Below are 24,979 nucleotides of genomic sequence, written 5' to 3'. Positions count from 1 at the left end.
TCTCAGAGTCTTTGATACGCTGATTAGGATAAGATTCATGCCTGAGGTATTCAGTGGAATCACTTTCCAGAGCTGCCCCCTCTCCAGAGTCTCCGTGAGCTTTCCCTTTCTTTGGAGGTTCCTCTTTTTCAGGCAGAAAGCTGAGGCTCAGGGACCACGCACTTCTGTCGCGGTGCCTGCATTTACTGTGTAAGTGGACTAACATCTTCGAGTCTTGGTCCTCACATGTAAAATGCAGATAAACATATTACAATGACTGGTATATAGAGCTAAATAAATGTTTCCTAATATTAAATTTTTAGCTTCTCAAAACTGTTACTACAGATTCAGTTTTCATTGATTTAAACAATCTTTATCCAAGTTTATGCATGTGAAGGGGAAATAAATTATGCCATGGGCATCAAAAAAGAGTTGATGAAACTAATTTTTGGTCTTCAATTAATAGTTTTAATTTCTAGTGTCTTTAGGTATAAATGTGTGTGTATGTGTGTGTTGGTAAGTCATGTCTGACTCTTGTGTGACCCTATGGACTATGCGTGCTCTTTTGTCCATGGAATTTCCCAGGCATGAATACTGGAGTGGGTTGCCATTTCCTTCTCCAGGGGATCATCCCACCCCAGGGAGCAAACCCTGTCTCTCCTGCACTGGCAGGCAAATTCTTTACCACTGAGCTACCTGGGAAGTCCTTAAGTATAAACGCCAGCTCCAAATTGTAAGATAAATTGCTGGGGTTCTGACACCTAATTTTTCCTGTTAGTGAATAGAGTCTTAAGGGAAATAGAAATGAAACACAAACAATCCCTTCTGTTAAAGAGTTTACATTTTAGCTAAATAGACAATGCAATTATACATCAATCCTGTAGAAAATAGTTACAGAGTAGTACTGATGTGTCAAAGATAAAGGGCAACCAACCATACTTCATGGTTTACCTTATTTTTCTTTGGCTTATTTATTTTTTCAGCCACACCGTGTGGCATACGGGACCTTAGTTCTCTGGCCAGGGATCGAATCCATACCCCTGCATTGGAAGCACTGAGTCTCAACCACTGGACCGCCAGAGAAGTCTCTGTCTTAATCATTAATAGAGCCTCACTTCATGAAGCTTTCCTAGCTGGGATGACAAATTACGTGACCACTTTATAGATAATAGTTTTAAGAGAATGACAAAGCAAAAGAAAATTATCACTGTATTTTCAGAAAGTTGGCTGGGACTGCGAATGAGCAGAGTGGGCTAAAGAGATCTGTGGGTTAGGTTGAAGGGACCAAGATAATAAACAAATACTTAGAATTCTGAATAGCAATGTGGGAAATGGTGTTTTAGAGACCACAGTTATCTAGTAATATCCAGGGCAGAAAAATGGCAGGCACAGTTGTAATTAAATAGATATGAGGTGATGTAACTGGATTATGTTGGTTTTGCAGTTCTAAAGTTTCGAATTCTAATTTTTAGAGATTACCACAAACAATAGTGTGCAAAGTTTCAGCCTAATGAACGCATCAGAGAATACCCATGGAGTGAATAAGTAATGTACTCACAATTGGAGGATTTTAGAGAAATATAATTTCTTATTTTAATTTCATTTAATTTTTAAATTGATTTTTAATGGGCATGTAATTGCTTTACAATGTTGTATTAGTTTCTGCTGCAGAACAATAGGAATCAGCTATAAGTATACATGTGTCCTCTCTGTCTTGAGCCTCCCTCTTACCCTCCCCAGATAAATGTAATTCTTTTAAACATTCATTAATTTTATTATTTACTTATTATTTTTGGCTGCACTGGGTCTTGGTTGCTGTGCATGGGTTTTCTCCAGTTGTGGCGAGCAGGGGCTACTCCTCTTCAGGGTGCTTTGGCTGCTCATTGCGGTGGCTTCTCTTGTTGCAGAGCACAGGCTCTGGGGTGCAGGGTTTCAGTAGTTGTGGCACACGACTTAATTGTGGAATTTTCCCAGACCAGGGATCGAACCCATGTCCTCTTCATTGGCAGGCAGATTCTTAACCTCTGGAAGAAGTCCAGAACGTAACTTAACCAGGGAAGTCCAAAATGTAACTTTTTAACAGACATTTTCTTAAGAGCAGTTTCAGTTTCACAGCAAAATTAGAGCGGGAAGGTACAGATTTCCCACGTAAGTCCCCTGCTGTTGTTCAGTTGCTCAGTCATGTCTCACTCTTTGTGACCACATGGACTGCTGTACACCAGGCTTTCTTGACCTTCACCTGGAGCTTGCTCAAACTCATGTCCACTGAATCGGTGATGCCATCCAGCCATCTCATCCTCTGTCGTCCCCTTCTCCTCCTGCCTTCAATCTTTGCCAGCATCAGGGTCTTTTCCAATGAGTCAGCTCTTCGCATCAGGTGGCCAAAGTATTGGAGTTTCAGCTTCAGCATCAGTCCTTCCGATGAATACCCAGGACTGATTTCCTTTAGGATTGACTGGTTGGATCTCCTTGCTGTCCAAGATATTCTCAAGAGTCTTCTCAAACACCACAGTTCAAAAGCATCAATTCTTTGATGCTCAGCTTTCTTTAGGACCAACTCTCACATCCATACATGACCACTGGAAAAACCATTGCTTTCACTATACGAACTTTGTTGGCAAAGTAATGTCTCTGCTTTTTAATAAGTCCTCCACACACAAATTCTGTTCTCAGGGCGTGTTTGTAGGTCCAGTTTGTTCATAAGAACTCAATTAACACAGCTGGCTATACAGTACTGTACTGTAGTATGTTTATAATACTTTTCACAAAAATAATACATATAAAACACACACAAAACATAAAGACAACATTTTTAAAGTTATAGTACAGTACCTTGAAAAGTACAGTAGTACCAGCTATATCTGCGCTGCTTTCACACTTGTTTCCAGACTTGCTGGGTGTGAAATAAAGACACTGTATTACTGTATTCTATACAATACTGTGCAGTAAAGTGCACAAAAGTGCAACCACTTGTAGAGGATACACGCACACGACAATGCATACCTGTTGCGTCAACTAACCTACCTTATTAGACACAAATGCACGTTCGCACCTTTGAAAGTTCACAACTTGCAGGTTTGTATGTAGGTGGTTTACAGTGTATGTCCTGCCTTAACACATGTACAATCACCCTTGCTATCAAAATGCCCAACCAGAGAGAGAAAACTGATGATCATGATTTTTTTTTTTACCTCTGTGTTTTTCCTTTTTTTGGCCCCTGCTCCAGGCTTACAGGATCCTAGCTCCCTTGCCAGAGACTGAACCTGAGCCCTTGGCAGTGAAATCGTGGAGTCCTAACCACTGGACTGCCAGGGAATTCCTTCTTTGTTTTTCCTTATACTTGACTGACAATTAAATATTAATGTTCACCAGTGAACATTAATAGGTCTATTATTTCACCACTGCTTAAGTCAAATAATATTGTCCAAGTGTTTTTGTGGCCAAAACAAGTGGCAGTGGCTCGTTTGAGGCTAAAAAAAGAATTCTAATCCTATCAAACAAAAATAGAGGAGAAAATATTAACTGATCTTGATGTTTGGTTTGCTTATGGATAGTTCCTTGACAAATCTCAAACTTTTGATTCTGGACTGCAGGGCCGCGGGATTTTAGTAATCAGTGATTTATTACAATGGGTCATTATAGCAACTGGAAGAAAACAGGACTCTAGCTTGAACTTACTTTTACACTGAAAATGAATTTCCCAGCTGGGATTGCTCAATCCAAAGAAGAGATTATTGAAAAGTTTCTCCATGACCCAGTAATCTGAAATGACTCATGAACTAACAATATGTACTAAGCCCCCCATAAGTCATGTTCATTCAAAACATGGTTACCACAGGACTTACGTGATGGTTGGGTTGGTTGTGAGTCCGCTTGTTAATGCAGGGGACAGGGCGCAATCCCTGGTTTGGAAAGCTTCCACATGTTGTGGGGCAACAAAGTCCATGCACCACAACTACTGAGCCTGTGTTCTAGAGCACCAGAGCTGCAAACTGAAGCCCGAGTGCTTTCGAGTCTGTGCTCCATAACAAGAGAAGCCTGCGTGCTGCAACTAGGGAGTAGCCCCCATTTGCTGCAGCCAGAGAAGGTCCAAGCACTGCGGTGAAGACCCAGCACGGCCAAAAAGTTAAACCCTGATCACCACAAATTCTGTTTTCTATTTGAGGCTCATGAGTGAATCGAACACTATCTCTGTGAAGAAAAAAAATGGCGTAATTAGAAATAGCTGATTTTGTTGTTGTTTCCTCAGTTTACTGTAGCACTTTTATCTGGCAGTGACGCATTGCTGGGGCCTAATGTTCTCACATGACAGTGGAAAACCGAGTCTGTTGTCGTCTCTTAAAGAATTGAGAACTGCACACCAAAGCCTTACATAAAAGGATGAATAAATATACAGGTGTGAATGCAAACTGTTTTCCAGTTCAAGGCAGATAACACGGCACTGTGTTCTGGCAGGAAAGCTTCAATAAGAAAGGAAAGTAGGTCCTAAGGCTTGGAACTTTCTAATCCTGTAAGACTGACAAGAACTAGTTAATTTGTACACATTTCTAACTGGTTCTGAGAATTTGATTAAAAAAAATTTATTTATTCGGCTGTGTTGGGTCTCAGTTGCAGCGCACGGGATCTTCATTCCATCATGCAGTGCACAGGGTCTCCAGTGTGGTTTGCAGACTTAGTTGCCCTACAGCATGTGGGGGTCTTAGTTCCCCAAACAGGGATCTAACCCGCGTCCCCTGCATTGCAACGAGGATTCTTAACCACTACACCACCAAGAAAGTCCCAAGAATTTTAAATTTATTTACATCTCATAAAAATCCCACGAGGCTGCTTTCTTAGGCAACACATACCCTCCAAGTGGAATGATACATATGTACTAAGTTTAGCATAGCCCCTGCACAAGGATGACATGCAAATTAATGAAGCATTCCATATTTTTCAGTTGTTGAATGTGTGTTTTTGTGTATGCGATGTCTTTGCAAAGATGAAATAGTATAAAACATGATGCAAATTGTACCAATTGATACGGAGATAAACAGTACCAGCATTAAACTCTTCAAAGTTTTAAAACTTAGAAAAATATACTGGGAATTCCCTGGCAATCCAGTGGTTGGGACTCCTTGCTTCCACTGCAGGGAGCAGAGATTCAATCCCCGGTCTAGGAACCAAGATCTCACATGCCAAAAAAAAAAAAAAAAAGACCCAATAAAGTAAACAACATAAAATAAAACACACCTCCTACCAAACCATCACATTACTAAAAAAATCTTCGGAGGAGCATAATATTCTTTTTACAGTTTACAAAGGATGAAACCAAATCACAGAAATTCTCCACTAAAAAATGTATGACTTCAAGAGGGTTCATCAGATCCATAATATGTCATTCCTCAGTTGCTCAAGCCCAAAACACAGGCAGCATCTTTGATTCTCTCTTTCCCTTCTCTTATACATCCAACCCATTATCAAGTTCTTTCAATTCTGTCTTCCAAAATATTCTGAAACTGATTACTTTTCACCTCTACTGCTTCACTTCTAGCCCCAGTTCTAGATAGCTCTCCCATCTGGTCTCTTGAAATAGCCTCCTTACTTGACCCATTGCAACCACTCTTGGCCCCTCCCTAAAGACAGTTTAATGTCTGTTTAGTAGGTATAATGGTCTTTTAGACATGTAAGTGTGATCACAACACTTCCTAACTGGAAGTCTTCCAATAGATTCCACCCTAGGATAAAACTAAAACTCCTTATAATTCTATACACTATACTCCATTTGGCCACTGCTTACCTTTCCTAACTAGTTTGCTATCATTTTCTACTTAATCTACCTTGGGGTTTTTGGAACACATTTATTTTTGCTAGATCTTAATTGTGGCACTTGAACTCTTAGTTGCAGCCATGTGAACTCTTCGTTGTGGTGTGTGAGATCCAGCTCTCTGACCCGGGGTTGAGCCGGGGGCCCCTGCATTGTGACCATAGTCTTAGCCACTGGACCACCAGAGAAGTCCCAATCCACTTTGTTTAGCCACAGTATTTTTCCCATTATTTGTCAACATTCATTCCTTTCTTAAGGCCTTTGTACCTGTTGTTTGTTTTGTCTAAACTGCTTTTCACTCAGAGCTGCTTAAAACCTGCTTCACTGAAATCTTGGTTCAAATGCCATCTCCTCAGAGGCCTTCCTTTACCACATTACCTAAAATAAGCTATCTCTTATCTCTATTTATCTGGCTTATTTTTTCCCCCATAGCATTTTACACTATTTGAAGTTCCCTCTTTGAGGGCTTCCCTGGTGGCTCAGACGGTAAAGCCTCTGCCTGCAATGCAGGAGACCTTGGTTCGATTGCTGGGTCGGGAAGATTCCCCTGGAGAAGGAAATGGCAACCCACTCCAGTACTCTTGCCTGAAAAATCCCATAGACAGAAGAGCCTGGTAGATTACAGTCCATGGGATCGCAAAGAGTCGGACAGGACTGAGCGACTTCACTTCACTTCACTTTGTCCGTTTATTTCTGTCTTCCTATCAGAGTGCAAATTCTTTGGTTGAAGAAAGACACATTGGTTGATTTATTTATTGCTGTATCTCCAGAGTCTAGAATATGACTGATACTTAGTAGGTGTTCAGATATTTATTGATTGAATGAGTTTGTGTTTATCATATTTGTCTCCTTGTTTCTTCCATAACTGAAGGGGAATAGTGAAAGAGTTATGGAGTTTAAAAATGCATATACAACAGTAATTTAGACTGAAACACTTTGTACAAATACTAGCTATTCTACTTGTTACTGTTACCTATTGCTCTCCTCTGGATTTCGTCTTTATTCCTTTTTGTGGGTCAGAGACAACATGAGAATAATGATTTAATTAACTAATTCTGAATGTTGAACCATCTGTTGTATTCAGGCCTGTTACGTGTTAAGGGAAATTCAACAATATAAACTCAACTAGAGCCAGACATCTTGGAATGTGAAGTCAAGTGGGCCTTAGAAAGCATCACTGCGAACAAAGCTAGTGGAGGTGATGGCATTCCAGTTGAGCTATTTCAAATCCTGGAAGATGATGGTGTGAAAGTGCTGCACTCAATATGGCAGCAAATTTGGAAAACTCAGCAGTGGCCACAGGACTGGAAAAGGTCAGTTTTCATTCCAATCCCAAAGAAAGGCAATGCCAAAGAATGCTCAAACTACTGCACAATTGCACTCATCTCACACGCTAGTAAAGTAATGCTCAAAATTCTCCAAGCCAGGCTTCAGCAATACGTGAACCGTGAACTTCCTGATGTTCAAGCTGGTTTTAGAAAAGGCAGAGGAACCAGAGATCAAATTGCCAACATCCACTGGATCATGGAAAAAGCAAGAGCATTCCAGAAAAACATCTATTTCTGCTTTATTGACTATGCCAAAGCCTTTGACTGTGTGGATCACAAGAAACTGTGGAAAATTCTGAAAGAGTTGGGAATACCAGACTACCCGACCTGCCTCTTGAGAAATCTGTATGCAGGTCAGGAAGCAACAGTTAGAACTGGACATGGAACAACAGACTGTTTCCAAATAGGAAAAGGAGTATGTCAAGGCTGTATATTGTCACCCTGCTTATTTAACTTCTGTGCAGAGTCCATCATGAGAAACGCTGGGCTGGAAGAAACACAAGCTGGAGTCAAGATTGCCGGGAGAAATATCAATAACCTCAGATATGCAGATGACACCACCCTTATGGCAGAAAGTGAAGAGGAACTAAAAAGCCTCTTGATGAAAGTTTAATTGGAGAGCGAAAACGTTGGCTTAAAGCTCAACATTCAGAAAACGAAGATCATGGCATCTGGTCCCATCACTTCATGGGAAAATGATGGGGAAACTGGAAACATGGCTGACTTTATTTCTTTGGGCTCCAAAATCACTGCAGATGGTGACTGCAGCCATGAAATTAAAAGACACTTACTCCTTGGAAGAAAAGTTATGATCAACCTAAATAGCATATTCAAAAGCAGAGACATTACTTTGCCGACTAAGGTCCGTCTAGTCAAGGCTATGGTTTTTCCAGTGGTCATGTATGGATGTGAGAGTTGGACTGTGTAGAAAGCTGAGCGCTGAAGAATTGATGCTTTTGAAGTGTGGTGTTGGAGAAGACTCTTGAGAGTCCCTTGGACTGCAAGGAGATCCAACCAGTCCATTCTGAAGGAGATCAGCCCTGGGATTTCTTTGGAAGGAATGATGCTAAAGCTGAAACTCCAGTACTTTGGGCACCTCATGCGAAGAGTTGACTCACTGGAAAAGACCCTGATGCTGGGAGGGATTGGGGGCAGGAGGAGAAGGGGACGACAGAGGATGAGATGGTTGGATGGCATCACAGACTCGATGGACGTGAATCTGAGTGAACTCCGAGAGTTGGTGATGGACAGGGAGGCCTGGAGTGCTGCGATTCATGGGGTCACAAAGAGTCGGACACGACTGAGCAACTGAACTGAACTCATGCCTCGGTGGAGTTTAACTTTCCGTGGGAGAAAATAAGACATACCAAAAAAACATTTTCAGAGATAACAAGCTAGCCAGGGATAGTAAAAGATCAAAAAGAATTAAAAATATTGGGAAAGATTCCTTCCTTATAGGGTTTCATGTAGGAAGCAAATCATGAAAGACTGATGGTGCTGGGCGTTTGTGTAGTGGAAGAAGAAAATTTTTCTCAAAATCTTTCATTAGCTTAATGTTCAAACATTGGGCTGATAAATATCAGTTTGGGTGTCCTTTTTTACTGGCACTAATTGAGCGTCATAATCAAATGGGTGGCTTCTTGGCTATATCTATATTTATCTTTCCAGCACCTGATTAACTGCATATTTCCGGTGAGACAGTTTCTCGACTAAACTTTTTCCTTCTCACGGTGCTAAAACCTTTTTAAAATTTTTACTGAGGTATCAACATCTCTGTTACAAACCCCATGGCTATTAATGACCCATAGTCTCAGGGGACTGTCAGAGGTATTAAATTTGATAGTACTTATGAAGTGCTTAGGTCAACATAACAATAAATATTATTATTATAAAAAAAAGATGTCACTGACGGAATGACCCCAGGGAGATCTCCATCTGTTCCTTACGGGAAATGTAAACAAGTGAGGAAGGAGTCAGGCGGGGTCCACCACCTAGGTTAAACAGACAACAAGACAGCCATACCCTTATTCAGATCACCACCCCGGCTCCCGGGAGCCCATAGGGGGCAAACCAGCCTCAGCTCCCGGAAGGTAAACACATCGAAAAAGGCGGGGCAGAAGGCGGGTTCGGAATGGCTGAATGGCCAGCGAAAAGTGATTGGCAGCTGCCATGTCCACGTGCTTTGAGCTTCGAACCAGGTGTCGCGAGAATTCGATGTAAACACACCCGTCCCGGTGTCGAGTCTGACTGCTAGGCTGCGACGCCCGAGTGAGGGGCACGGGCTTCTGCGGCATGACGCTTTGTGACTGGGCCACGAAGGCGCTGGGTACAGAGGAAAACAGACGTGTGTGTAACTCCCAGCCACCTGCCTGCGTTCGCAACCGAACCTGACACCTCGGCTTCCCTCGAACTCGGCATACTGTTTTGTTTTCCCTCGAGCCCCAGCGGATTGGGTCAATTCAGGAGGCGGGCCCGCCTCTTTCCTACTTGCTGGTTGGCGAAGCTGACCCCTGAGGGCGGTGCTCGGCCGCGGCCGGTGTGCTCCTAGGATTGGCTGGAGAGGTAGTTCCGCTGAGGCGTGGTAGGAAGTGGTAACCGTCAATCACGAGGAGGAGACTCCAAACACTGAGCCTTGAGCTGGAGCGCAGCGTTTACCGGCGGGGCGGCCGGTGAGAGGGCTGGCGGTGCGGTGTGGCTCGGAGGAGGCTGGGCGAGGACCAGGGGCGGGCAGCGTGAGGGCAGGCGGTTTGGCTGGCGGAGATTCAGCGAGGAGGGGCTCTGGAGGTCGGAGGGGGAGGGGAGGCAGGGCCAGGGGCCAGAGGGCGGCCGGGGGCAGCGGCAGCTCGGTGTTGGAGGTTAAGTGGGTAGCGCCGTGCTGATGTCTTTCAAGAGAGTGGGGCCTGAGGGGCTGGCGAGGGTCGTTCTCGGGAGACGGGGTCCTTAAAGACAGTTTCTTGGGAGGCTGTGTTTCGAGAAATAAAGGGTGGAATGGAAATGAGAGGGCTGAGAGGCTGGAGGTGAAGGTCCCTTCTGAGGAAGGGGTCCCTGGGCTAGCTGGGGCAGAGGGTCTTTCGCTTGTAGCAGATGGGAATCGTCTGTGGGCGAGATTTCCATTAAGGTGATAGAATGCCCCTTGTTTTAAAAGAGGTGGCTTTAGGTGCTTTCAAGATTAGCTCCAGGCTATGTGCTGTCTCCTAAGATCTTTCACATTGCTGTCTCTTTTAACCTTAACCAAGTGTGTTCCATGCTTTTAAAACCTCCCAAGTGATTCAGATGCTTGTTATAGACATTCAAGAATCAGGATGCAGTGATGGGACTGGAAAGGATAAAGGGCTTCTAATGTCGTATAAGTTTTTATTACTTACTTAGACTCTGGTGATTAGGTTACAATAGCAGAGGGGTTAACAGATATGATTTTGAAAATCTTGTTAAACTGTGACCATGCAGTCTCTTTTAAAATACATAATTGACATGAAGTATTAGATTAGTTTCAGATGTACCCATAATGATTGATATTTGTATATATTGTGAAGTGATCACCACAATAAGACTAGAAAACACCCATTAGGATACATATGTAGTCTTACTGATAGATTACGAAAGATCTTAGTTGGAAGGTGTTACCTCACTGCTCCATTTGGTCTTAAAAAAACTGTACCTTGTATATTTTTTATTTTCTCAACATTAGAGTTCAGTTAATTCTCTAATTTTGGCTCACAAAGGTAGCGCATTTGTTTTTATAAAGTGATCCTCTGCTAGACTTTCCATCCCTTCCTAGTTTCTGTTAACAGGAGCTCAGCGGGTCCTACAAGAGTCTTAACTAGTTTTGTGGTTCTGAGGCTTGGTCCAAATAAGACCTCACAGTAGTTTGAAAAGTACTTTTGTCTGCTTCTTCCTATTCTGCCCTCTGCCCTTTCGGGTATAAGGGGAATTGCTGGGAAATTTTCCTATATTTTATGTCTTTTTGACAACGGATCTCTAGCGAGCAATCATATATCTTTCTTCTTATCCAGAACAGTAATGATCCTTTTTTTTTTTTGTCTGTCTGTTCTGTTCATTCTGGAAACAGGTTTTGTGAATGAAGCAATGGCTACAGATTCCCCCAGAAGACCCAGTCGTTGTACTGGTGGAGTTGTGGTTCGCCCTCAGGCTGTCACGTAAGCGAATTTCAGATGAACCTGATAGGTGAAAGAAAGATTACTCAGAATAGTAACTAACAGTCAGGTTTCTTTCCTGAGCAGTGCTTACTTCTGAAAATCTGTTTAACTTGGCTTTACAGGATGACAGATATCATTGATTGCCAAAGCCAAATAAAAGCAATAATTGGAGGGTCAAGTTGATGTGTTTAGCACATTTATAGACTACATGAAAAACACATGAGTACTGTCTTTTCAAACCTCAGTTTTAACGATTAGTGGGTCATTAAATCAGTTAAGTCGATCAGGACTGTTTAAAAAATAGAATATAATAGAAAATATAATTGGAGGTTAGCATTGTGTTCTGCCAAGCACATAGATATATTCATTCACATGTATGTGTGTGTTTACTATGTGTGTGTGGATGTGCTCAGTTGTGTCCAACTCTTTGTGACCCTGTGGACTGTAGCCCACCTGGCTCCTCTGTCCATGGGATTTTCCTGACAAGAATACTATATTGTGATGTAAAATATATCACTCCAGGTCTCAGTCAGAAAGTTTCAAAGTCAATGTCACAGAGAGTACATTTCTATATTTTAAGCATTTTTTTTGACAAAGCATATCTGTACTTTCTAGGAGCTTATAATCTAATGTAGTTTAAGATGTGTATACTTGTAAGCACTATAATGAATAAAAAAGATGCCAGCAAAATAGCATGAGAATTTAGAGGGAATATTTTAGGGAAAGTATTTAGTTGGAGTACTTTAGATCTGAAAAGGTTTTGTTCAGAGGATAACATAGCGTACTTTAAAAGTAGAATATAATTTGGGCAGTTAGAATCAAGGGCACATTTTCAGCAAAGGGGATGGAGTAAGCAAATGTGGGAAAGGCAAGCTGTTTTCATAAATGAAATCTTAGGGAAGTTGACCTATTTAAAGGAGGTTGGGGTGGACAATCAAGACCCTTGGATACCTGGCTAAGGAGATGAAGTTTGTTTTCTGTCTTTCAAAAATGTTCATAAGGGAATTGTAGCATTTTGGATTATTTCCCTTGGACAGTTTAGCATGTTACATAAAGATTCCCTTTGTAGGTTAACAGAAACATATACATACTATGATAATTTACCATTAAACTTCCTTCCTTTTCCTCTTGTGTTTCCCAGGGCTGTATATTCCTTCACTAACTAAGGACCATGGCAATAGGTTAAGCATATTATTACCTGTGAGTTAGGTGCTATTTCAGTGTTCATTTTACAGGTGAGGAAACCAAAGCAGAGAGATACCAATTTTCCTTGATAACAGCCAAGAAAGGAAACCTGGATCAAACCCAGGCAGTTTGTGTCCAGAGTCTGTGCTCTTTATGCACTGTTCTATGCTGCCTCACCATATGGTATTCCACATATATTGCTTTCGTTATGCAACATGTAATTTTAGAGGTTTTTTTGAAGTTCTTTAATTTATTCAGTGTTCTCTTAACAAATAATGCTTGAGCATCTACTCTGTGCCTAAATATTGACTTATGGATTCTGGAGATAAAAGGTAAATATGAGAGAGGGATTCCTTTCTGTAATAGAGTTTACATTCCAGTGGGGGACACAGTCCATAAAGTAATTACAGGCTGTGATCAGTGCCCAGTGTGCTCTGATGGAGAGTGACATCGGAGAGTGTGATTTAAGGCTGTCAGGGAGGGCCTCTCTGAGGAAGTAACACTAAGGCTGGAGATCTGAAAGACAGGGAAGAGTTTGAGAAGGAATCCATGGAGAACAAAAGCTGATGTAAAGGTTTTGATTCAAAGAAGAGCTTGGTGTGGTCTAGAAATTGAAGTTGCATGTGACTGAAGCAGGCTAAGTAAGGAGAGGGGGAGAAAAATGAGGTTGGAGAGGAAGGCCTAATCAGTTTTTATAGGTATCTAAGCATATTACCGTTAAAAAAAATAGGATTTAGAATAACTCACATTGTTTCCTCTAAATGTAATTTTTCACATTTCTCTAAAATGAAGTTGATTTGGTGTTTTGAGTAATGTTTTTTTCTCCATTTGCTGATACCCATATATTTCACATTTGAAATATCTTCAGGATCTTTAATATGGGCTTCTAGGTGGCTTAGTGGTAAAGAATCTGCCTGCCAATACAGGAGACACAGGAGATGTGGGTTCAATCCCTGGGTTGGGAAGATCCCCTAGAGGAGGGAATGGCAACCCACTAAAGTATTCTTGCCTGCAGAAATCCTGTGAACAGAGGAGCCTGGTGGCTACAGTCCATGGGGTTGCAAAGAGTTGGACATGACAGTGCACGCACACACGCATGCAGTGTCCTTAATAGTTCTTCACTTTTATGCATTTTGATATTTTCTCATGCCTTACCTATGTCGAGTTCTGTGAGGATTTCTTAATAACTCCTAATGCCTGCTGCTGCTGCTACTGCTGCTAAGTCGCTTCAGTCATGTCCGACTCTGTGCGACCCCATAGACGGCAGCCCCCCAGGCTCCACCGTCCCTGGGATTCTCCAGGCAAGAACACTGGAGTGGGTTGCCATTTCCTTCTCCAATGCATGAAAGTGAAAAGTGAAAGTGAAGTCGCTCAGTCGTGGCCGACCCTCAGCGCCCCTTGTGGACTGCAGCCTTCCAGTCTCCTCCGTCCATGGGATTTTCCAGGCAAGAGTACTGGCGTGGGGTGCCACTGCCTTCTCTGCCTAATGCCTGCACCTGCATCAAAACAGATTCATTTTGCTGTACACAGGTAAGGGATTAGGATTAGGTTCATAACCAATTTAAAGAGAAGGTCACTGAATACTGAGTCATCAGCAGTAGTTTTTCTTGCTCTAACTAGGGCATTCTTCTGCTCTGACTTAGGAAGATCCTGCTTTAGTCAAATCTTCTCTCATCACTCCTTCCGTACAAGTTAAAAGTTGTATCTATTGGGTACAATAGATACAAATGAACTTTTTGGCCAACCCAGTATATCAAAATAAGAGACTGTGTGGCCATAAGAAAGAATGAGATATTGCCATTTGTAGCAATATTGATGAACCTAAAGATTATCATACTGAGTGAAGTAAGCCAGGCAAAGAAAGACAAATCTGTGATAGCACTTATATGTGGAATTTAAAAACAAATACAGATGAACAGACTCACAGATAAAGCAAACGTATGGTTACCAAAGTGGAAAGAGAAGGGGAGGGATAAGCTAAGAGTATGGGATTAACAGATACACACTAGTAGACACAAAGTAAACAATAAGGATTTACTGTATAGCCCAGGGAACTATGTACAATACCTTATAATAACCTATAATGGAAAAGAATTAGGAAAAAATAGAAAACTGAATCGCTTTGCTCTGTACACCTGAAACTTACACAATATTGTGATTCAACTATGAAGTGAAGTGAAGTGAAAGTCACTCAGTTGTGTCCGACTCTTTGTAACCCCATGGACTATACAGTCCATAGAATTCTCCAGGCCAGAATACTAGAGTGGTAGCCTTTCCCTTCTCCAGGCGATCTTCCCAACCGAGGGATCAAACCCAGGTCTCCCACATTGCAGGCAGATTCTTCACCAGGTGAGCCACCAGAGAAGCTACTGTTTGTGACCCAGTGTTCTGGAATTCTCCAGGCCAGAATACTGGAATGGGTAGTCTTTCCCTTCTCCAGGGTATCTTCCCAACCCAGGAATGGACCTGGGGTCTATTTCAATTTAAAAAAATGGAGGGACTTCCATTTTCATTCTTAACCACTTGCATGATCCAGTGGTTAAGAATCCTTGCTTCCATTGCAGGGGGCACAGGTTTGATCTCTGGTCAGGAAACGGAAATCCTGCATGCCATGTTGCACAGCCAAAAAAAAAAAAAAAACAACCCCCCAAACACATGACTTTTAAAAAGAGTTAATGTTTGAAAGAAATTTAAAGCTCATTTGCATTTAAAAACATATTCAGAGAAATTAAGAAAGCAAGTTAGCAGAATTACCCGGTGATGAAAGTTGTTTTTTTCTTTTTTAAGTATTATGAATAACTTTCTTAGAGCATGTAGAAAGAGCTTTTCCTTGTTTTATATTTAGCTGTCATGTTATATTTTGTCCATCTCACCCCCTTTTCAGGGAGCAGTCCTACATGGAAAGTGTCGTGACTTTTCTACAAGATGTTGTGCCTCAGGTAAGTATCTCTGTGGTTTTGGAAATACCATGTCTTACTCTTGGCCAGGGAAGTTCTGAAATATTCTGTTCCCTGAGTTTGATACCAGTATTATCAACTTAAGAAAGACTTTTGATGTTTTAGCATCACGAGCATTGGTAGTGTGGAACTGTTCCTGCTGTTACTATTAGATGTGCCTTAGTTTTGTGCTGATGTTGTCATAATTATGTTTCTTTAGGACTTGATTTCCTAAGAGGAATCAAGGTGGGGTACTAGTTGAGAGATGGGGCTTGGGACTGCCTATTTGGGTTCTGTTTCCAAAATCTTTCTCTTGTCTTAAATGTTGCCTGTTGAAAGTGAAATAAGCAATATGTGCTTTGCATTTGGTTAACAAGATATTATATTAACCAAATACTGAGTGCAGATCTGTATCACTTGTTACTCTAGGGCTTCCCTGGTGGCTCAGACGGTAAAGAACCTGCCTGCAGTGCAGGAGACCTGGGTTTGATCCTGGGTCAGGATCCCCTAGAGAAGGGAATGGCTACCTGTTTCAGTATTCTTGTCTGGAGAATTCTGTGCACAGAGGAGGCTGGAGGGCTACAGTCCATGGGGTTGCAAAGAGTCGGACACAACTGAGTGACCAATGGTTTGTTACTCTAAGAGAGTAAGCCCTTTACTGCTCACTCTGTAACTGTGAGAATAAAGAATGAGAGCAACTCTCCTGGGATCATCTCTAGTGCACCATCACCCAGACTTCAATTAACGTAGATAACACTTGGTGCACTTGTTAAAAATAATAATTTCCAGGCGCATCTCCAGGAGAGTTTGTCTTAAGGGAATTGAGGTGGCCTCCAGTAACTTGTGTCTCTAGGAAGAATCTCAGGTGATTCTTGGAAACAGTATCTTTGAGAAGTTGCTGGTTAGTGGAGTTCCTAAAGGGGAAGAGTTCTGGTTTTCTCTGGTGCCGTCAGTGTTCCGACTGCCATGATATCTGTAATTGCAGTGATGAAAAAGGGCATTCATAAATCCAGTGTCCCAGCTTTAGGAGAAGGTCCTGGAAAAGTCTAAAATCCAGATTTCAATTGTATTATATCAATTGTGTTCTTCAAATAAGGGAAAATATTAAGGCATATTTGGTCTTCCTTTATTATATTCAGTCAACTTTGATGAAAATAGGTCATGATGGCAAGATCTCTGGGGCCTGTAAGGCAACATAAATGCTTTCTTTTCTTGAGAAACTTGGGTAAGTAGGGAAGTCAATGGCTTGAAACAGTCAGAGGTAGTAGTAACATATCAGTAAGTGCTGTACCTGGTAGTAACAGGCTGAATATTTAATTGCTCAGGGAATGCACAACAAAGGAAGAGTGAAAGAGTCAAGTTCCAAAGGACATTGAAAGTGGGGTCAGTTGAAATGAATGCAAATGTGACAGTGAAGGAAACTGCCCAGCTGGGTATGGTAGGCAGCAAAGTTGCTATGGCTGTAGAGACTCTTGTATAGTCCAGGCTTAGAGTGCAATCAGGGCCAAAATCCAACTTAGTCTTCTACAAACTGTACCTTTCTCTTACCCCCTGAGTCTTGATATGAGGCTAGTTCTAAGGGAGGAGCATTTGAACATCTTGATAATCTACCTTCCCGTTAGAGTGCCCCTTTATAAAATTTTCCAAAGGCACCTTTTGTGTTTGTGGATACCCTGCATAGCAAGCAGTTTTTTGTCAGCTGGAAGAGAGAGACTGCGATCAGAGGCTTTGAGGGACTAGTTGGAGAGTTTTCTAGATAAACAAGAATACTGGATTGAGCAATAGATTGAAAATAGGGGGCTGCTAAAACGGATTGGGTTTTAGCCAAGAATGTTATAATGGTGCAAGGTGGAAGATTAACTTAGTTTTTATGAGGATTATACATCAGGAAGGGGATAAGCTATGCAATTGACTGTGAAGATTGGGATCAGAGTTAGGTACCTGTGGAAGTAAAGATGTAGTTATGGATCTAAGAAATAGAATAGTCATTTAATAAGTTTGCATTGTGTAAGTCATTATTCTAGTGACTGTGGAAAGAAAGCAAAAATTCAGGCAGCAGATTTTACTCAACCAGGTGCCACTGGTTGGGTGCTGTGTTAAGGGATGCTCAGTGCCTGTCCTAAAGGCTTCATAGTCTAGAGACTTCCCTGGTGGTCCAGTGGCTAAGACTCCATGGTTCCCATGCAGGGGGCCTGGGTTCTATGCCTGGTCAGGGAACTAGATCCCACATGCTGCAACTAAGTTTATATTCTTCACCTAAAGATCCCATGTGCCACAACTAAGACCTGGAGCAGCCAAATTAAAAAAAGCTTCTTGGTCTTGTGCAGTAGTCAGGCAGACCCTTTCTTTAAAGGGCCAGAGAAGTTTTGCAGCTCATATAGTCTTTGCTACAACTGCTCAGCACTGCATTTTACATGAAAGAAAAGGTATGGCTGTATTAAAATAGAGCTTGATTTATGAACACAGGTTGTTCAGTCACAAGTCGTGTCCTACTTTTTGACACCTCATGGACTGTAGCCTACCAGGCTTGGGATTTTCCAGGCAAGAATACTGGAGTGGGGTGAGATTTCCTTCTCCAGTGAACACAGGTGGTAGACCAGATTTGATGACCCATGGTCCCTTTTTTCCACATTTAATCCAGAAAAGAATGGGAAAGACTAGAGATCTCTTTAAGAAAATTGGAGTTACTAAGGTAAAATTTCATACAAAGATAGGCCCAATAAGGGACGAAAATGTCAAGGACCTAACAGAAGCAGAAGATGTTAAGCAAAGGTGGCAGAGATACACAGAAAAACTGTACCAAAGAGCTCTTAAGGATTGAGTTAACCATGATGATGTGGTCACTCACCTAGAGCCAGACATCCTGGAGTGTGAAATCAAGTGAGCCTTAGAAAGTCTTACTACAGACAAAGCTAGTGGAGGTGATGGAATTCTAGCTGAGCTATTTTAGATCTTAAAAGATGATGCTGTCAAAGTGATGCATTCATTATGCCAGCAAATTTGCAAAACTCAGCAGTGGCCATAGTTTTCATTCCAGTCCCAAAGAAAAGCAATGCCAAATAATGTTCAAGTTACCCCACAACTGCACTCATTTCACAGGCTAGCAAGGAAATGCTGAAAATGCTTCAAGTTAGGCTTCAACAGTACGTGAGCTAAGAACTTCCAGATATACAAGCTGGATTTAGAAAAGGCAGAGGAACAAGAGATCAAATTGCCAACATCTACAGGATTATAGAAAAAGAAATGGAATTCCAAAAAAAAAACTACTTCTGCATCATTAACTATTTTAAAGCTTTGACTGTGTGGATCACAACAAGTTGTGTAATATTCTTAAAGAGATGGAAATGTTAGACTACCTTACCTGTCTCCTGAGAAACCTGCATGCAAGGACAAGAAGCAACAGTTAGAAGTAGACATGGAACAACAGACTGGTTCCAGATTGGGAAAGGAGTACGTCAAGGCTGTATATTGTCACCCTGCTTATTTAACTTATATTCAGAGTACATCATGTGAAATGCTGGACTGGATGAATCACAAGGTGAATCAAGATTGCCGGGAGAAATATCAACAACCTCAGATACGCAGATGATACCACTTTAATGGCAGAAAATGAAGCGGAACTAAGGAGCCTCTTGATGAAGGTGAAAAAGGAGAGTGAAAAAGCTGGCTTAAAACTCAACATTCAAAAAACGAAGATCATGGCATCCAGTTCCATCACTTCATGGCAAATAAGTGGGGGATATGTGGAAAAAGTGTCAGATTTCATTTTCTTAGGCTCCAAAATCACTACAGACAGTGACTGCAGCCACAAAATTAAACGATGCTTACTCTGGAAGAATAGCTATGTCAAACCTATACAGCTGGAGACATCATTTTGTGGACCAAGTTCTGTTTAGTCAAAGCTATGGTTTTTCTAGTAGTCATGTATGGATGTGAGAGTTGGACCATAAAGAAGACTGAGTGCCGAAGAATTGATGTATTTGAACTATGGTGCTGGAGAAGACTCTTCAGAGTCCCTTGGATTGCAAGGAGATCAAACCAGTTAATTTAAAGGAAATCAGTCCTAAATATTCATTGGAAGGACTGATGCTGAAGTTCCAATACTTTGGCCATCTAATGCAAAGAGGTGACTCATTGGAAAAGACCCTGATGCTCGGAAAAATTGAGGGCAAGAGGAGAATGGGACAACAGGGGATGAGATGGTTGAATAGCATCACTGACTCAATGGATATGAGTCTGAGGAAACTCCGGGAGATAGTGATGGACAGAGAAGCCTGCCTTGCTGCAGTTCATGGAGTCGCAGAGTCAGACGCAACTTAGCGACTGAACAACAACAAATCCAGAATCTGCCATTTTGCATTCAGCCACATGGAAAATGATACATCTTTGTTGAGGTTATGTTCCAACTCCTGCTTTATCCTGGGAATCACTGAATTCATGGAACCTAAAAATTATTCTCTGGGTTTCCAAATACCCCTAAGAGGGAGAAAATGTGTTGTCAGACTTATATCAGCTTCTTCAGCTGTCACAAATAGTGTGAATTCCTGCTGTGTTTAACAGATGTCATTGATGGCTGTTAGAAGCTCTAAGCTGTGCCCTTTGATTTAATAATTGTACTTAGGAAAACTTAACTAAAAAATTCTCAGAAAAAAAAAGTTACAGCCGAGAACTTTTCAGTGAGAAGTTTTGACGTTTTTCAGTGTGAAAAATTGTAGCCACAGGACTTCCCTGGTGGTCCAGTGGCTAAGACTCCGTGCTCCCAATGTAGGGGGCCAGGGTTAGATCCCTGGTCAGGGGACCAGATCCCACATGCTGCAACGAAGACCCAGGGCAGCCAAATCAATCTAAATAAAATTATAGCCTGCCCAAATGTCAGTAATAGTCAAGCAAATTATATGTGGTCTCTGTATAATAATTTGCTATAATTAAAAGTAATACTTTTGACAGAGAGCATGCAATGGAAGTTATTTTCTCTCCAGTGAAGAAAAAACATACCTACAGTGACTGTTGCTGTGTTTTTTTATTCAGTAATAACTCTGTGCTTCTTAATGTGCATATGTTTTAGAAACCAGATAAGGAATAAAAGGAGAAATAACAAGTCCTGTATCAGTAATGGGATAAAACCATCAAGTCTAAATAAGAGAGCAGTGCTGTTGGATCTTGATTGAAGGAGGGCTAAAAATCAGTGCTGGGGGAGAAATTATGTGCCAGTACACTGACCTCCAGTAAACCTGAATGGGGGCCTTCCCTGGTGGCATAGTGGGTAGGAACTGCCTACCAATTCAGGGGACACCAGTTTGATCCCTGGTCTGGGAAGATCCCACATGCAGTGGAGCAACTGAGCCTGTTCATAGCTGCTGAAGCTTGCACTCTCTAGGGGCCTCCAGCCACAACTAATGAGTCCCTGGGCCGCAACTATTGAAGCCCGGGTGCCTAGAGCCTGTGCTCCGCAGCAAGAGAAGCCACCGCCGCGAGAAGCCTGCCTACTGCAACTGGAGTGTAGCTCCACCGTCCACAACTAGAGAAAGCCTGCGTGCAGCAGCGAAGACCCAGTGCAGCCAAATAGATAGAGCAGTGTGTACATATTAAAAAAAATCTGAATCAGCACCTGGTGAGTCTGTGCTTCACCGACAATAAACGACTCAAACATGAATAAAGGATATCATCGAAAGCTGGGAGGCAAAATGACATGATGTCACATGCCTTCTAGATGCCAACCTGCAGGAAGGCACACAATATGCTTTGGTCAACTTCATAGAATTTTCTCAAAAATGCTTAGTAGAGAGCAGTATGTCTACTGAGGAGAGATGAAAACCTGAAGATGTAGCAAAAGTATTGCAAGCCTTGTGAAAGTTGTTTCTCCCCGAAGGGGAAAGAGAAGAAGTCTTAAGAATCCCAATCCACTGAAAAGCCTCTTTTAACCTTGTTTCATGCTGCATGTTGGCCAGAAGTCAAAGGAGAGCTTTGTGTAAATGTTGCAGAGGAATTGGGAGAATGTTGATTAAGGAGGTGATAAGCTGCCTTAAGGGTTCCCCGATGGCGCAGCAGTAACGAATTTGCCTGCAGTGCAGGAGAGGTGGGTTCAGTCCCTGGTTCAGGAAGATTCCCTGGAGGAGGAAATGGCAACCGACTCCAGTATTCTTGCCTAGAGAATCCCATGGACAGAGGAGTCTGGTGGGCTGCAGTTCATAGGGTTGCAATGAAACTGAAGTGACTTAGTGCACACACACACACACACAAGCAGCCTTATGCTAAATGGAAGAAGATTTGAAAATGTATTATTGCTTTACCAGGTTAATGGAGAGCCTGACATAGGGAAAAAGGGGTCATCCTAAATGCAATGTGGTACCCTAGGTTGAATCCTGGAGCAGAGAAAGGACATTAGTGGAAAAACTGCTGAGATCCCAGTAACGACTGGGGCTTAGTTAGTAGTAAAGCACCCGTGTTAGTCACTGGTTTTGACAGAGGTACCATGGTAAGGTAAGATTTGGTTAGATTAGATAGTTAATAGTAGGTGAAATTGGTTGACTGGTATATGAGAACTCTCAGTGCTATGTTTAATAATATAAAATTATTCCCAGGTGAGAACTTTATTTTTAATAGGGAAAGTTTTGTTCTGTTTTTTCTAAAGATTTTTTATTTTTGGCTGCACTGAGGCTTAGTTGCTCCTGCAGCATGTGAGATCTTAGTTTCCCAACCAGGGATTGAACCTGCCTCTCCTGCATTGGAAGATGGTTTCTCAACCACTGGATACCCAGGGAATTTTCAAGAGTTTTTAAGGATAAGAGAGCAAGACAGAGGAAGAAGAGGAAGAAGATGAGGATGAGACGGTTGAAGATAAAGTGGATGAATCAGTTAGTTCTAGTATAGATTTTCCTTTTCTCCAAAGGAATTAGTTGTACTATACATATCTCAGGTTTTTTTTTTTAAACAAAGACAATTGAAATCACATGAATGTGTAAGATAACATTTTCTTTTTGTTTAATAAACCTACTATTAAAATGATCCTGTCTTTTAGTAATATCTTTACTGACCCTTAACACTGTATAGTACAGAAAAAGGCTGTAAAGTGACATGGAAATTTAAAGCAAGTCATATATAATGCATTATATATTGGATAGTAGTTTTTGTAAGCTTTTGATACAGTTTATATTAAATAACTTCTGTGAACTGAATATCACTTTATAACTGAAAATGTTGCAGTTTTCTGTATACATCCTCAGTGCTTGCAAGTATATACAACCTAGAAAATCTAGATACTTTTAAATAAAAGCATTTGCTTTGTGGAGAGATGACTCCCTTTGAATACTGACGGGAGACTTCCCTGGCACTCCAGTGGTTAGGACTTCACCTTCCAGCACAGGCAGCGCAGGTTCAGTCCCTGGTCAGGGAGCTAAGATCGCACATACCTCACAACCAAAAACCCAAAAGATAAAACAGAAACAGTATTGTAACAAATTCAATAAAAACTTTAAAAGTGGTTCACTGTAAAAAGAATGCTGGTGGATACTGTTGATACTCTTCCCAGTGACTTCACAGCAGTTTATGCTTATCTTTGTGACCCTTGCAAGAAAGCTTATAGGTTGGGGCTAGAGGCCAGATAAGAGACTGAAAAAGTAATGGTTTTTCCATCCCCAACTCTGGCCAGCACCCCCCACCTGGAACTGGTGATTAGCAGAAAGTAATGATCTTGACAGTTTTAGGTAGAGTATAATTGCTTGATCCTAAACACTTGGAAACTAAATCAATGTGTGTGGTGGTTTGGTTTATTTCTTCAGCTTTATTTGTTGACCAGTAAAGGAGATTAGTTTTTTGAGTGTCTGAATTATAGTGACACTGCAGTAGACTCTCATCATTGTATTTTAGGTTTCTGCAGTTCGTAGGCTAAAAGCCGTTTTCTGACCAAGATTATCAGACTCCTGGATAGCTTTCTTTGAAAATAAAAATATTACAAAATGTGCCATTTCTCAAGATGTAGCATTGGTGAGGTTGGAGGGGTTCAGTTACTCTTTGTTTTGAACATCAGTAGTATTCATGCTATAAAACATTTTCATTCAAATATTTCTGTTTACTATACAGGCTTACAGTGGAACACCTCTAACAGAAGAAAAGGAGAAAATAGTCTGGGTCAGATTTGAAAATGCAGATTTAAATGGTATGCTTTTAACTTTTGGGGGGTGGGGCATGTGAATTAAATGTTTGAGGTTGACCTGATTCCAAAAAGAGAACCCTTACCTTTTGTCAGGTTACTTTCTCTTAAAATGACTTTTTAAGTTTTCAAAAAACATTTATTTTCAACTATAGAAACTTTTTTTTTTTTTTAGAAACTTGATTAGAATTAATATTGTACAAGTCTTAGAGTCACTGTACATGTAGTGCCTAGCCTTAAACTTTAAGTCCAAGTAAGATAACAATTTCTTAGAAAAAAAGTTTTTCTAATTCAAGTTTGGTCAGTTGTATGGGATTTATAACAGCACAGTAAAAATTAGTGTTGACCTTCTTAGACTTTCAAATATTTTTCTGGACTTCGCTGGTGGTCCAGTGGCTAAGACTCTGTGCTCCCAGTGCAGGGGGCTCGAATTCAATCCCTGGTTGGTGAACTAGATACTGCAGGGTGCAACTCAGAGTTTGAATGTCACAGCAGAAGATCCTGCATGCTGCAGGCAAGGCTTGGTGGTGGTGGTAGTTTGGTTTATTTGCTAAGCCGTGTCCGACTCTTGCGACCCCATGGACTGTAGTTCACCAGGCTCTTCTGTCCATGGAATTCTCCAGGCAAGAATACCAGAGTGGGTTACCATTTCCTTCTCCAGGGGATCTTCCTGACCCAGGAGTTGAACCCGGGCCTCCTGCGTTACAGGCAGATTTTTTACCGACTGAGCCATGAGGGAAGCCCAGGCTTGGTGTAGCCAAATAAGTAAATAAAAGGGAAATTATTCTTAAAAATACATTATATTCCTGAGCAGAATTTATGCCAGTCCAAGGCCTGTTTGTTCTCAGACACCTTCCTTCCATGTCATTGCTCCTTCCTGCAAAGGGCTGGTCCTTGTCTGTTGTCTTCTGGCTGAGTTTGGGAGGCGCTGGTAGGAGATCGGAAGGGAGGATGGGAGCAAGGGAGAGTATTATTCCCTCTCCCTCTCTTTCGGCAGCTGCATTTCCTCCGTGCTTCTCTCCTCCCCTGGGCAGCCCCGCTCGCCTTTCTGCGGGGCGACCCCAGGACCCTGCTTTCCTCCCTGTCTTCCTAGCTTAGGGGTGGTATTGGCTTCCTGCTGTTGCTAATTCAGTGGGCCACCATCTGTGGGACCAGTTGTCTGTATTAAGTTCCGAATTACGAATACAGTGAGTTGTTTTCATTTCCTAGTTGGACATTGATGGGTACCTTACTCTTGAGTCTTTGTCTCCTCTGGGACGTTTAAGGTTCTGCATTTTCCTTTAAAAACTACTGTCCAGAACGCGGGAGGCTGTCACTTCCTCAATGGCAACTTGTTATGCCGTACTGAGCAGAATAACACATTTGTTTGTAGAGGTGTTTATTTATGATACATAACCTTTTCCTACAGTATTTCTCTCTGAAAGCTTTTTATATTTAAA

General features: G+C 41.7%; 1 protein-coding gene and 1 non-coding gene across 31 annotated transcripts in view; both read left to right on the top strand.

Moving 5' to 3' along the window:
* Positions 1-24,979, top strand: part of BCAS3 (BCAS3 microtubule associated cell migration factor) — a 608,745-nt gene that overhangs the window by 2,010 nt on the left and 581,756 nt on the right. For 14 of the 30 annotated variants that reach the window (XM_069602698.1, XM_069602701.1, XM_069602691.1 and 11 more), the window contains exons 2-4: positions 11,183-11,270; positions 15,340-15,394; positions 23,471-23,546. In XM_069602698.1, coding sequence (XP_069458799.1) covers positions 11,183-11,270; positions 15,340-15,394; positions 23,471-23,546 — 219 coding nt within the window. Of the gene's footprint in view, positions 1-9,316; positions 9,898-11,182; positions 11,271-15,339; positions 15,395-23,470; positions 23,547-24,979 lie in introns of those variants that run through there. The other 16 variants (XM_069602708.1, XM_069602712.1, XM_069602699.1 and 13 more) reach the window with 3 other exon arrangements.
* Positions 4,806-4,915, top strand: LOC138415526 (U6 spliceosomal RNA). The gene has a single exon (XR_011247284.1). It is a non-coding gene; the product is annotated as a U6 spliceosomal RNA (small nuclear RNA).

The sequence above is a fragment of the Ovis canadensis genome, chromosome 11 (assembly GCF_042477335.2).
Source record: "Ovis canadensis isolate MfBH-ARS-UI-01 breed Bighorn chromosome 11, ARS-UI_OviCan_v2, whole genome shotgun sequence".
Classification (NCBI taxonomy): Eukaryota; Metazoa; Chordata; class Mammalia; order Artiodactyla; family Bovidae; genus Ovis; species Ovis canadensis.
The sequence above is the reverse complement of the archived record's forward strand: the minus strand, read 5'-3'. Positions and strand labels throughout refer to the sequence as shown.